The sequence below is a fragment of the Mugil cephalus genome, chromosome 23 (assembly GCF_022458985.1).
Source record: "Mugil cephalus isolate CIBA_MC_2020 chromosome 23, CIBA_Mcephalus_1.1, whole genome shotgun sequence".
NCBI classification, from domain to species: Eukaryota; Metazoa; Chordata; class Actinopteri; order Mugiliformes; family Mugilidae; genus Mugil; species Mugil cephalus.
In genome coordinates, this window is record NC_061792.1 from 6,621,045 (window position 1) to 6,636,479 (window position 15,435).

The window sequence follows — 15,435 nt, forward strand, 5'->3', positions numbered from 1 at the left end:
CACTCGGGCACAGGCGCACACATCCTCCTCTTTTGTTCTGCAGTCATGTTCCTGCAGGTCGTGGTTGCTAAACACACAACGCCGGGTTCAAAGCCGGCGGCCAGCTGTTCCCTGCTTGTTAATGTTTGCCAGCGCTGGTGGCCCGGTTCAAAGTTCAAAGCCACAGGAAGCTGTCGGGTGTCCGCACACGAGTGGACGCGCAGGACCCTGTCTGAGGACCATGCAAACAAAAACAAAAGCCACAAACAAGACCTCATACATACACACAGAAACACAATGTGGAGGACCTGGAAAAGGATTAATATATGCAAAAATAAGAGCAGACTTGCAGCACCCAGGCGTCGGTCAAATGTCATATGTTGGCCTGGTATGCGCCAAATGGGCCGCCTTGGAATCCAGACTTAAAGGCACTAGGTCGGAGAAACGAGGCATGTGTGCGAGGGTTAAAAGTTGCTGCGCTGGCATCAAATGCCGAAAGAGCGGCGTCGGCGGCCAGTTGCGCAGAGAAGCAAGTGGCCATCATGTAGCTGTGTGCGCGCACTGCTGTGAGGGAATCTGGGCTTTATTATCTGGCATTATAGTCAGGGTTTACCGAGGCTCCATCTGTCGCTGCTGCGTGGGGCGTCTAACGCGCAAACACGTACAGGACAGAGGCTGGCATGCACACGTGCACCGCGGCGGACAACAACTGGGTCACAGGGCCAACGGTGGCCTGGAATGTGTGTGTCTATGTGCGTGCGTGATCCCCCCACATGCTAAGCTTGAATTAGTGTGGCTCAAGAGACATCAGCAGATCGACAAAACACTACTGATGTTCACATGAATGTCGGCGGAGGAGCTGCCACTTCATATATCTCAAATCATTTTCTAAGCGTCTTAGAAAGTGATGCTCTCTGCCTCCTTTGAGTTTACGCTTAGAACAATGGCTTCAACGTCCGACTCTGTCACTGGCAGCGAGCCCCGATCCACTGAATAGCTGGTGGCATCATCATCACCATCATCATCTCAGCAAAACAACGCGCTACTGTCCCCTCCGTCTGCAGTCTGCGCTGCCGTCACAACACTAACAGACGCTCGGTTCCCACCCAGTGCACAGAAGAGTTGCAATAAATGAAAGATCAGAGAAGGGGTCTTCAACGTTTTTCAGGTCAAGGACCCTGAATTGAACTCCCTTTTGAAGACCTATTACAGTTCAGTTTCCCTTCACTACGGGCTAAAGCTACACAGACCAACCTCAAATAGAGTAGGCTACAGTAGATGTGTATCTACAAGTTCAGTACAGGTCCACACTGAGACCTTGAGTTGTGGTTTTCAAAGGGATGCTTTCACTATATTCCAATACTAGTATGAGGCACCAGAGTCGATCCTCAGCCCTTTTCTGCACCCGCAAACTTTGATTGTAGTCAAATTCTTTCGGTGGCGCCGAAACGCTCTCCGACCTGAGCTCTCTCTCACGGGAATTTCTGAATGGAGTAACTCCCAAAGAGCTGTGGAGCGATCTGCGGTGCAAGCCGCTAAACTGCAAAGCTCGCGCTGCCTGTCTTGTGGGTTTAAAATCCAGGTCCTCCTCCCTTCCACCCTCTGTCGACCATCAGAGAGAAAGAAAGAAAGAAAAGTAATAGCTCAGCTGATATAACAGCAGCTCTTTTTAGTCGCCTCCAGCCATAGTTACCAGTCATTACACACCACTACACAGAACAAAGAGCATGAACACTGAAGGACAGAGTGGGGAGGGAAAAAAAAAGGAAATGACATACAAAGAGAAGGAGCAGGAGGCAACTACTAAGACAAGAATCCAACGCAACTGTGTTCTGACTTGCCCTAAAATAAGCCTTCAGCCAACTTATTTTTACACAATTACATTATGCGCTGGAAGTCACTCTTTCCTCTCCCTGCAGCTTTATTTTTTTCTTTTTCTTTCTTTCCCCTACAGTCAGCGTTTTACCTCGCGCATGCATGTGACAACAGGTGTCGGACGGAGCCTCGACAAAAGCGCCTCAATTCTAGTAGTTAACTTCGGCACGATCTGGGCGAGCGCAGAAATGTGAGTAGGTCATGATCAAAAGGTCAGCAGTCCCCAACAGAAAGTAACACTCGTTTTGAAAGACTTGCTAGAGCACGTTGAAAAGAAAGATTTGACCTGTCGCCCCAGGGATGGATATATGGACTTACTTCCATTTTTAATGTTAAAAATAAGGCAGAAGTCTGCCTCTGCAATGTCTCTTGCAGGTTATGTTAGTTCATAACCGTAACCCTAGGTTCTAATTGTTGCATCCCCCTCAGGTATCATTAAAGACTCATCCTATTTCATTGCTAAATCCAATACAAACAGACAATTTATTAACTTAAGATTCCTTCTTCCCGCATTGACTTCCACAGAAAAGAAGACATGTCCCAGATTGCCGCACGGGAGCGCGGCCGAGACTTGTCAACTTCTAATCTTGACTTTGGCAAACACCAAGGAAAAGCCGATACTTTGCATGTGCGAGTCGACTCACCAGATAACCTTCGTCCATCTGCCCCGCAGGGCAAACAGGCCCGCCCTCTCGGACTCAAACGTCCACACACACACACCTATTACTTCACGTTGAACGCAAACAAAAGAGCGGTGCGAGCGATCCGACCAACGCAAACCCAGCGGGGTTATTGGAAACAAGGGGGAGGAGATGTTGACATTCAAACACTCAAAAGGGGTTTTTGTCCCAACGTGGCTCCCAACTGACGAGGAGGGGGAAAATAATCGCGCTGCGTTAATGGAAACGGGTGCGATTAGCATGCCGTCAGCGTTGCTCCGCGGCGTACTGTAGCGCGGACGCGTTAGCACACACCTCACTTCAACACACACACACACACACACTCAGGGCCAGGACCTCAGGACAAAGGCTAGTGTCCACTTTAGATGTGATTATGTAACCGGCTGATGGATAGTAACGCCTTCAGCAGGAAAACATCTTTGAGGCAAAATCAATGGAGAGGACACAGTAATTCATGAAGACTCTCATTTGTAAAGATTATTCATGACAAATCGGATCAATGCTCATTTTTAAAGAGATATTTTAGAGTTGTCCTCTCCGGTCACCTTTCTATTAACATGCTATAGCAGAAACAAGCCATTAGTAATATACTTTGCATTAAATTGTTGACCTCAAGTCTTCTCCGACAACCACTATATTAATCAACCTAAGTCAACAAAAATCTTTGGTTGACTGGACATTTTTTATATATATTTGTATATGTATTTTTTATTTGTTTTTTAATTTCCCCCCACAAATTTAAATTTCTTTAATTACGCATTAACATGAATCCAACATATTTTAGTAAACAGATAAAGCTTAATGTTGAATGCAAAATGATAATAATACATATTTATAAATAGACCGAGTTTAATATAGGACACAAACAGTAGGTTGGGGTCCCTACTTAATCTCCTTGACCTGAAAAACACTGAAGATATTGAAGAGAAATGTAGACAGTTACCTCTATCCCCTTTGGATTCGTGGTTTTAACTGAATGTCTCTTTCCTATTATCAATCCTGACCATTTCTCATTTACAAGATCATATGAAGAGTCCTGCGCCGACTTTAATTCCAAGTAATAAACACTGAAGCTTCTACGCGACCGCAAAATGTGACATAATGACATAATATACTTTAGTTCTGCCTTAGCACATGCTCCACCTCAGGGACAGCACATGATAGGCCACGCAAAGAAACACATAACAAACTTGCACAATGCGCTTTCTTCTTTTATATATATATATATATAGTCAGCGTCTAAGCTGAATAAACATAGAAGCAGGAAAACATGTGCAGAATTCTCACGGCCTTATCAGTCTGCAAACACAAGACGTGCATCCACCCAACACACACACACACTCACACACATAGACACTCTACCTGTCATCATCTTCAGCTGCAGCCACAACCTGGTGATGTCGTGGCAGAGTTGGGAAACTCGGTTCAGAGCCATGGTTTTGCCGGCACATGTATACCCCCCACATGCACACACACATACATACACACACACACACAGTTAAAACACACACACACACAGCCTCATATTCTGTCAGAGAACATCCCGGTGGAGGTTCAGGCAGCCCATTCCGCCACAGCCGCCGCGGACCTCACAGCCTCTCAGCCGCTTACTGAGCTGTCACCGCACAGCACAGCCCCCACACACACACACTTTCCGATGTGTGCCATCCCGGGAAGGGGGCGGGGTTTCAGATGACCCCGCCCCCAGGTTCACATTTCACAGCTTCCACAGATAAAGGAGAATGAACGGTCCTCTCTTCCAGTACTAATACATAATACTAATAATGATAATAATGAATCATGTTCAGGATAATTATACCCATGTATAATCCGTCTTCAGACAGACAGTCGCTTAGCAGATGGAAGAAGAACTAGACTGCTGCTCCATTATCTATTTGAAGAGCCTTGAAAGGCGACTCAAAACTGTCAAACGTGTCCAAAAATCATAAATTCCCATGACAATCTGCTGAAGTGAAACATCCTTTTCTAGTGTGAGCACAGTAAATAATACAAAAACAAGCTTGTTCTTGGTGCCAGAGGGGACTGGATGCCTCCCTCTCTCTGTTTTCTTCTGTTTCTCTCTCTCACACACACACACAAACCCACAAACACACATACGCAATGCCTGTTGAAACAGCAGGGGGACCCAGTGTGCCACACACACACAAAGGCAGTGACAAGAAGTTTAGCCGGTGGAAATGAAGAGACCCTCGGGGGTTCAATTCATAAAAATCTGCCCCCTCTGATTAAAAAAAACCAACACTTGTTTATTGAACATCTTCCTGGTTCTTTGCTCACATCCAGAATAGTACAAACGCTAAAGTATACATGCTTGCAAAGTAAATCAGTTCCTTTTGTCCGATTAAATTCTCATCTTATTTTCCCACAGAGCCTTTAAAGAAAGGCTCTGGAGATGATTTACAGTCAACAAGAACCAGATTCGTCTGCGACGCTGCTGACCGTCACAAAGGAGGTACACAAAGAAAACATCTCACTCACTTTGTGTCGGGAGTCTTTTGACTTCCCATCGAGTCATCACTGCCGACTCAATATATAGTTAATTACGGATATTTATACAGCTGGTTAACTGCATGGCAGCATGAAAAATAATGCCAGTGTCCGATTTCGATTTAGATGAATCCCTCAGTCTACGGCCTGAGATCAGATTATCAATAAATGAAGTGATGCAGGGGGAGACGACAGGATGTAAAAAGATCTGTGCGGTAATGGTGGTCCTTTACAGTTAGGAGCCGTTTGAAAACACAGGCCTGTCTGATTTAGATGATAGAGCACGTTGGCCGCCGGACAGGAAAAGGCAGAGGCTTGTTAATGGATCATTTCCTGTCCCTGGTGATTTATACCCCGTCCAGCAGCTCACCCACCGAGCGCAGACGTACGCTTCCACCCCGAAACTTTTACATTGCGGACGGAAAAAGTCGCACCAAGAATGTGCAGAACGACCGGTTATCTGCTTCCTATTTCTGCACGTCATCCACTGCCAAGCGTTTTGCTTGATGTGCATTACAAAGCTAAACGCCAGTCACACGTTTTTTTTAAACCCCAACCGCCGAGATCGGCACATGATGTTCTTCTTTCAAATCACAGGGTTAAGCTGGTCTTTTCAGAGGGCCGCCACCTCAAATGGTCATTTTTCAAGACTTCCCCTTTTTCGCCTTATAACGAGGAAGGAAGACGACAAGTAAACAAGTTAAAGATATAAGCGGGAGCGTGGGTGTTTGCTAGCGGCGAGTGACACGTGCGAAAAGCCAACACAAGAAGCCTAAAGTCAACAGGGATGCTGGGCGAATGCGCACCTGCGCGTTCGTAGGGGAAGCGGAGCAGACTTGGGCGTGCGCGCGGAGGATGTAAAGGAAGCCCGTTTGTGTCCGTGCGAGGGATGTGGCGCAGACGAGAGCTAGAATAACTCAAAGCTGAAATATTCATTTAGGACCCCCCCCCCGAAAACCCTCACGTTTGTGTCGACTATTGACTCCTTCCGCCCGAGGATCAAACACTATTGGCCGGCCCGGGGCGTAAACAGGAAGACGCCAATCGAGATATGACTCATAGGTCCAGAACAGGCAGCGGAGGCTCAGCAGGAAGAAAAAGGTGTGAAGACGAGGACAGTTTCAAGCACAAATGGGAAGACAAGATGGATTAGGGTTGGACTAAGGGTTAGGGTTGGACTTAGGGTTAGGGTTAGGGTTAGGGTTCCTTCACCACAGATGAAGATATGACCAATTTTCTGTTGCCTTCAGGATGGCTCTCATCATGTCAACTAGATTCACCAGAGAGCAGGGTTAGGGAGTCAGTCACACCATTGTCCACCGTCAATCAACATGAGCATCGTCCTTAAACGCCTGAATGTGAAAAGATCCTAATATGGTCTATGATTACCATTTTCTTTTGTCACCGTCCTCTGCACTACGAAGCTTCAAGAAACAGGATCTGACCAAGCTAAATATATATAGAACATATGAAGAAGAAGAGAAAAAAAAAACTAATAAACTGCAGAGTGTGACTCTTGTGGATGTGCATTAACCAATCAAAGCTAGTGTAAAAGCTCGGACAAAGGGGCCCTTCAAAACCTGCGGTCCATTCCCATTCTGATTAAATTAGTTATTTAACACGCTTTGAGAGCAGCGCGAACTTTCTTTCTTTTTGCGATATTAGAACATATTTTCACTTTTGAGTTGGACACAAAAAGCGCATTTTCATGTTTAAAACAGGGAGCAGATCCACAGAAAACGGATTCTTACGGCGTAATTTTTGTGACACGCTTATTTCGCCGATATTTGTGAGATATCTTTTAATATGTAACCTATTTGACGTTGGCAACGGAGATAATGGAACAAAACACTGATGAAAGTTGATTTTCTAAAGAGCACGAAAAGGACACTGATGATGATGAGCAACAAACCAGAATAATAAGAAGCATTTTTGACTCCTGAAGCCATTTTATTATATTTTTTTATTTCAAGCGCTATCAGTTATAAAAATGATACCGTGCGTTTTTATGGTTTTATAAGACTCAATTCGGCTTCCTTTACTCCGAGGGTGCCAAGAAGTTATCGACAGTCGGTCAATACACGTTCTAGTAAAACAACAGAATAAATTCATGACGGCCAGGATGCTCTTCTGACATCCCGGACCTGAAGAGCAGGTAATAGATGTGAGTCAATGGGGTTAGCAGTTTTTAATGCAGGATCGGTATCAGAGAAAGTCAGAACATCTTAAATCCAGTCCTTAGGTTAGAAAGATTAGGGTTATAAAGGAGGTAATGTGTAACCCTAACCCTAACCCCATACTTTACATCTCTGGAAAAAGAGGAAATGTGAGGTATTTTTTTCCCCAGAATGAAACTTGAAAGAAAGGAGTCGTCATGGAAGAAGGAGAAGAAGCTACTTGATGATGACTAAGGATTTGATTTTGAAAGTTAATCAGATTTCAAAAAAAGACACCGAAACAAAGACGGGGAGGAGTATAATGGGAAATAATGAAAAGAAATCGAAATCATGAGACTACCCATGAAAGAGGAAGGTTTAACACATAAAGGGAAGACAGAGGTTTTTTTCTTGAAGGTTCATTCTCCAGGGGAACGCCACAGGATGTTACCATCAAGACTGCTTATCCTCACGAAATGATTAGATACTGCTGACGCGTCGCCCCTTAACGTTTTAACGCGTCAAATTAGAAAAGAATATCACGGCGACGGCGGCGAGGAAAAAACACAGCCCCGTCTCTGTGACGGAGCATTTCTAAAATAGTTTTTGCTAAAAATACACACACCGCGTCCTAAATTCAGAACAAAGCCCAAAGGAAAAAAGGGACCAAAATAGACCTCAACCGTCCCTGAAAGGCGCCGAGATCTGAAAACCATCAATCGGACGCTACACAACTCAACAGCAGACGAATCCTGAACACACACCTCCTCCTCCTCCTTCTCCTCCTGTCACACACACACACACACACACACACACGTCTGTCAGGTAATAATGGTAACTTTTATTGAACCACCCTGAGTAAATAAGGATGTAGTAGTATACTGTTTTCCCCCACATGCACTTTGCTCTCCGATAGAGGCAGAAACACAGTGAGAAATAAAGTCTTGTGTAGCTTTTGACACATTTCCTGTAATAAATGTGAAAATCTGTGGGTTTTTTTAAAAACAAAACAAAACAAAAAAAGCCTGGGAAGATGGGCAGCTCCAGAAATACCCCGCTGACTTTCCCAGCACATGAACTACAAGGTAATTTTTGGATTTTTTTTGTACACATGACGGACAAAACCAAACGCAGCGTGACTCGTCATGGGACCGAGAATTTACCAGAAAGCGCAATTGCAATTTGTGCATTCGATATCGATGTGGCGCGTATTACGGAGGATACGCGCCGCCTAAGCAGAGCAAACCGAGCCGCTTAAATCTCACTGCAAGCAAAACTCACTCAGAAGCTGCTGACAGCACTGGGTGTATCTGTAATAGCTCTCCATCTCCTCCGGCGAGATGCCGAGGACCGGCCGCCGCGCGCGTTCCGCCTCCATCCCCCGTGCCGTCTCCTCGTCCCCCCTCATCGTCCTCGCCTCCACGGGCACAGAGGAGGTTGCTACTGCCTCATCCTGCTCTCCGACGTGCCCAAACCCTCCCCTCCCTCCCTTCCCTCCCTTGCGCACACACCTGTCCTCTTGTACGCCACTCCTTCCTCCTCCCGCCTGAGAACGCGCCGGCACACCCACGGCAGCCTCTCGTTCAGAACCGATCCCGCACGTTTCGTCAGCACTGATTTAGCTCGGGCTGTAAAAAAAATACGAGGCAAACTCTCGGCCTGACTTCATAATCCAGAAAGTCTTAAAGGTGTTGTCGTCGTCGCACACAAAAATTAACCAAGCGTCTACGAGGTTAATCCTCTGACCCGTCTGGTTTCCTTGGCAGTGACTTCACGTGCGCAAATATTGATCAGTGAAATTTCAACATCGTCCAACCCAGTGATGACTCCCGCTGACAAAGTCGAGACAAGAGGAAAAGTGCCCGGGTCTGAGAGGTGCAGAGAAGTAGTAGAAGCAGAGTGTGTCGAGGTTAACACTCACCTTGTCTCACAGTCTGGGTGAATTTATGATTCTGTTTCCTTTCTGCCGGTCGACGGCCACAGCAAAGGCTCGCGGACATGTTGAGCACCAATCTACCAGACTGCTTCTCTTTCTAACCACTTTCTCTGACTCTGTGCTTGTCTGCCTGCAAGCACAGGGAGCACATATTTCCACTGTTGTACTGGCAATCAGCCGCCACTTAAGGGGGCAATATCAGGCAATCAGTTACCAAGGTTAAACGCCGAGGAGTCCTACGTTCAAGGTAACAGGACGGGGCCTTAAAGCGGCAGCCTGCGCTCCGGCCGGTCCGCCACCGGCTTAAAAGGATACAACAACATTTTGACGTGTTCAATTTGTTTAAGTAGAGTGTAAAAGCCGGGGCATTTATCTGAGAACGCGCCGGGAAATGAGACGTCAAACCTATACCAGACGTACAAAACGAATTATGCGTTCATAAATGGACATACCCGGTATATTAGATTTAAAATTAAGTGGATTTACTACCATCGAAGAATCGTTTTTCGCAGCCTGCATGTGCATAAAGTTACAGATTATGAACTTCGTTTGCTTAGAAAAACACTACAAATGGTTTAAATGTGGTATTTTCAGTCAAAGGTAAAAAAATAATATTAATTTCAATGTGTTGCCACGAATTCTGGATTTGAAAATCTTTTGCTTTAGCTAAGCAGATTCTACCCTGAAATAAAGTGCCTCTGTGATCAAATTCCGAGTTGAAACACATGCACACGCTGCAGCATCAGCAGGAAACTAAATAGTGAAGTTGTGTTTGAATGGTGAAAGGGGGGGAAAAAAACAGCAGGGGGAATCTCCCCCGAGCTGATAGGAAATCCTGTCCTGTCATCCTGTCACGTTGATTTAAATACCAGACCCGGCGCGCTCCGAAACAACCTACTGTCCGCTAACGGAGTGAGAGCAAAACACACGGCTAACCTCTCCTGCAGGTCGGTCGGAGGCTCCGGTGCGTTTGCCGGGTCAGCTGATTGATTGACGCGGACAGATCGTGAAGCAGATGAAGCAACGAGTCTCGGGCCTCTTGAGTCAACTCCGCCAGTGACATCCTCTGTCCTCCCTGCCTCCCTCCGCTCAAGCGACCTCGCGAATGTGTGATCACGTCGGCTCTGGGTTTATCACAGGAAAAGAGGGGCGGAGGGTGGGCCGCGACCCCCCTCCGCCGCAGATAATCGCACCAGCTTGCGGAAGAGTGTGTGTGTTTGTGTGCCTCCAGCTGCAGGGACCACCAAACTGATGGAGAGATTAAGTAGGGACCCCCTACCTACTATATGTGCATGTTAAACTAATGAAATTTATAAATATACATTATTATTATCATTTTGCATTCACTTTACTAAAATATTTTGGATTATGTTAAAGAAATTTAAATTTGTGGGAGAAATTTCTTTACAAAAAAATACATTAAAAAATGTCAATCAACCAAAAATTTTGCGACCCCCCCGCAGTGCCTCCGCGGACCCTCCAGGGGTTGCGGACCCCCTGTTGAAATCCTATGTCCTACTGTATATCACAACTGGAGGCCATGTCTGGTTGATGAACGCAAACAAATATTAGCCGGTCAAAGACAGACAGTCTCCTCCGGCCGGGTCGACAGCCACCAGACTCCATTGACAAAAACAGCAATTTTAGAAAACAGGAGTTGTGACTTAAATATTTGAGGTGAAATGATTTTGAATGGCATTAATTCTAAATAAACATAATATATTGTACTTTCACGTTTTGCTGGTGTCTGTGCCTGAGCAGTTTATTGCTTAGTTTCCGTTATTTCGACTATAAATGTGTTTCTCACGTAACTCCAATTCAGAGAAGCCCAACTACGCTTTAATTTTTCTTTTAATTTTTTTCTTCTGTGGGATTGTTGAGCATTATTAAGTTGTATCATGGTAATATATGGCCACCCCCTCCCAAACACAAATGCGGACAATGTGATTAAAATTTGTGGTTTTCTTCAAATAATTATGAAGGCTCAAAAACAGTGAGACGAATGTAGCATTTTGAGTTATTAAAGTGATTTGTAACAAGCTTAGGATTTCTAAGAAGGATGACTCTCACACAAAGAGGGTTTTGGACTTGGGGCATTGCTGCTAATAAGACCAAAACCCAAATTACCCTGGCTCCATCCGTATAGGCCTCCACCTCCCTCGCATTATCGCATTACCCCTGCTTTCACTTGATTTATCATCGCACAATCACACAGAGATTCCCAACGTTGTCTTCAAAAGTCGCGGGTCATGCGCTCTTCATTGTGTGGCGGCACAATTGCGCACAATTGGATTCATTAATGGGCCGAGGAGGTGCCCGAAAGATCAAAACTCGTACCCTCCGATTCCGGTATTGGCCACAAAACTAATCACACCGACGACAAACTGAGTTATCCCGAACTTCAATGTGTACTATTTAATTCTATTACGATCTATTTATACCAGCGCTCTGTTTCGAGTCCGTCACTTCTTGCAAAGAGCTCGGCGGCAGAGGAAGTTGCATGCAACAGGTTGTGAGACTAAAATGAAATACGACGGCTGTTCCTTCCCTGCAAAGTCCTTAAGAACATTATAAGTTATTACAAGTAAACAACTATCAACATCTTTTTGTTGCATTAAAATTAGGAAAAAAAATAGGATTAACTTTTGAGAGCGCTTTTACATACACTGCTTTTACATATTTTTATATATTCTTTAGATACTTATAAAAAATAATCTGTGATCTGAGAACATAACTCATTTTGTTCCATCTCACGCGTCTGTACGGCTGCGAATGACAAATAAAAACTCCAAGAACCTGAAATCTCAGTTTGGGCCGTTTGAAGAACTTCCACAGTCTACCAGAAAGTTCTCCCGAAAGAAAAGAGGACTCTCCGCAAAAGGCTGGGGCGAACCCTGAAAAAAAAAACTCGCACGGAGAGGCGGTTTTAACCTTTACCCGAGCAGAAAAACAGTCTTTGGTTGTAAAAGACAGCTGAAAATGAAAGAGAAAAAGGACTGGAGAGAGCTAAAGTTGAGTAGAAGAGCTTGAACGTTTAGAAAGCAGCGGCGGCGGCAGAACGGTGCTAGAAGATTCTACTGCAAAATTAATACATTCAAGACCATGCAACCGAATATATGTGACATGTACCAAAAAATTAAATCATACATTTGCATTATTTCATTATATCGCAAGTTTCTTTTAGTAGCTTTTGTACAGCTTATTAAATATACATCCATTTACGTTACCATATCCTATAAAATTGCTAGAATTTTTGAACAGGACAACCAGTTCAAATTACTCCTTGTTTTACTAAAACTGGAATTTTTTTTTTTTTGCAGCATGTGACTTAATTTTGAAATGTATCTTCTGCAATTCACGGGCGAAATATCGGCAGGAGAAGACAAGAGGCCAGACATAATCTTTGTGTGAGTAGATTAACTCAAACACCTTAAGAATTCATTTTAATATATATGTGTGTATATATGTGTGTGTGTGTGTATATATATAAAGTATTATAAACCAGATTGTAATTGTCAAATTTGCTCCAGTTAAAGGTTGTATTCAGAGATTATAATTCAAATGTGATGTATGGAATCCAAATTTTGCCAAATTCCTTGATAGATATTCATAATAAATATAAATCAGTTTTACAAATAAAGTACAACCTGTGTGGCGACAACATGACAGACAGTGCAGGGCTCCTTACCGCTGACTACGGACAGCACCTCCGGCGTTTCATCCAGGTCTTCCTGCGCAGACGTCTGTTGCCCCATCCTCGCCCCAAGGACACGCGAGCTCCGCGGACTCTCCCCTTCACATGAACGGCGCGGCCTCCGAAAGGAGCGCGAGTGCTGAGGCTCAAGTGGCTCGTCGGGCTGAGGAGGAGAAACCACGAGGGAGCGTGCATGCGATCGCGGGCGGGAGTAATAATAAGAACAGGGGCCGGCGGCCTGTCCATTTAATTTGGTCAGCGGCACGCAGAAAGAGGGGAGGGGAGGGGAGGAGAGGAGGCACGCACAGGCCACCACTGGAGCCACTTCTGCAATTGCGTAACACATAACAACACGCCTCTGTGTACCAAAACACAAATTTCCCTCGTCTGTGGTGTTAACGAAATCAGAGACACTAATTTTATCTTGCCATTAAACCGGGCGGTAGTTTATCTGTTTGCGCCTCGGTGTTAGTGTTGATTTACGGCAGATGTGACGCGACGTGTGCTAGCATCGACTAAAAAGTTAAAGCGCGTGGTAGTAGATATTCAGGCAAATACCTTATAGGTATATTCTCCTGCAAATTTTTTATTTATTTTTTTGCGTTTTTTTTTTTAATCTTCTTCGACATGATGTCAAGTCAAAATCTGCTCAAAATAGTTTTGAGTTGTAAACATGCATCAACGCCAAATGCGGCCTTGCATTAGATAAGTGGCCCTCTTTCACACACACACACACCTGATGACTTCTGGTAGAACAATCAAAGCAAATTTGTCCAATTCCCCTTCCAATTACCAGTCCCCTGACAGTGGCTCCTTTCACCGGCCTGACAATAGAGCCGCATGCCCTTAGTCATATGGACTGGGATCTTGTGACGTGGTGATATGCCAAGCTAAATAAAGACCACGACGAGTCCCACATGCGCCACAATGTGACACTTCTAACAGCCGAGTTCACTGAGGCAGCACCAGGGGGATGTCCGGAGCTCATGGAAACAAAGGAGTCAACAGAATTTTCGAGAGCTTTCCCAAAGAAAGAGGACAAACTCACTTTCGTTTTTTGTTTTTTTTTCTCGGCACGGCCGCAAATCGGAGAAAGGGGAACAGAAAGTGTGGGAGTTGTCGCTGCAGAAAAGCCCAACACATCATAGACATGAATAAGTGTTTGCATTGGAATGACAGACAATTGTGTGTCTATGGCATATTTAGAATGACACTTTCAAAACCACTATACAATTTTACAGGGGAGCCATATTGTTAGCTGTTTATTTGAAAAAAAAAAGTTCTTGGTGGCAAATGACGTAAAGTAACGTTTACTAATGTAATTTATATGCTCACTTATTCACAAATCCTTTCAGTGTTATTAAATATACATTTCACACAAAAAAATAATATGCCGAATTGTCAATCTAAATGTTCTGACTATGAATTAACATGAAAAAGTTGCGCAGTTTCTGTCTGTCGACATGCAAACCGTTAAATTTCATTTTAACAATGGACTTTGGCGTGGCAACGTCTCCAAAAGCAACCCAGCTGTGAAAGGTGAATGAATGCGCACCGACAGGGCTGCGCTGCCTCCGTGCGCCTCATTAAGTAATTGCACTGACAATTTCGAAATCTCCCGCACCACAAATTCACTGCAAACGTGTTTTGCGTTCACGAGATTAAAGGTCTGTCGCGACTTTTGCCCTCACCTGCACGTTTCCCACGCAAACAGCAGCCCCGCCTCCACTCAGCCAATCAGCCGGTCCCACTCGCAAGTGCAGGCGTTAATTAATCTCAAGTATTGCACATTTCGCACTTAGTAAGCATTTTGTTAAAACTAAATCGGCCCCAGGAAACAAATGTACAATGATAATAAGTGAAAATGACATGAAAAATGACAGGGACTGAGTTTTTGCCTTATATTGCAAGTGCGCCTTTAAGCCACTAGGAGGTACTAGTGATGCATAAACTAAATCTAATACCCAATATTCATTCTTTCTGCAATAAAGTGCATAAACAGTGAGTCAAGATTAATTTAATTTAATTTAAGAAGTGGGGAAATTAGAAATATTTATATCGCTGTGCGGTTAATTAAAAATAAGATATTTTACATATTCATGAATGGGCAACTATATATTTAGATTGGATTCATTTGAAAATTGGATGAGTGTAGGTATGCACAGTACAAACTAATGTAAAGACGCTTTCTTCCTCGGCGGGGAGCTCTCCTGCAGATCTTGCCTTTTTTTTTTTTTTTTTTTTTAACTTGACTTGGGCAGCTCTGTAAACGAGGGCTTTCCTGTATCAGATTCGCCGGTGCACGTAATCGCTGCATCCACTGCGGAGCGGCCTACGTGTTGAGTCACATTCGTAAAAGTCGTCTTTTCTAGCGCCTCATGGCACGGTGCATGCCCCACGCATACCTCCCATCCACCCCTCAGCTGCTGACAGCCATATTGAACATCTCCACATTATCTGCGTCAAGTTTGAGTCAGAAATCGCGGACGGGGCCGGAAGTCTGACAAATCCCTTAAAAATAAAAGGCAGAAACCGTGTAATTAAAGTACACGGTTGGAGTGAATGCGTCACTGAAGTGGGCTTGTTATTAACTCTGTTGTCTTTAGA

General features: G+C 44.5%; 1 protein-coding gene across 1 annotated transcript in view; it reads right to left on the minus strand.

Annotated features, from left to right (window-relative positions):
- Positions 1-13,991, minus strand: part of mcf2la (mcf.2 cell line derived transforming sequence-like a) — a 37,870-nt gene extending 23,879 nt beyond the window's left edge. Inside the window, exon 1 of the mRNA XM_047577176.1 lies at positions 12,823-13,991. Coding sequence (XP_047433132.1) covers positions 12,823-13,174 — 352 coding nt within the window. The 5' untranslated portion in view covers positions 13,175-13,991. The remainder of the gene's footprint in view (positions 1-12,822) is intronic.
- Between the last annotated feature and the right edge of the window lie 1,444 nt (positions 13,992-15,435).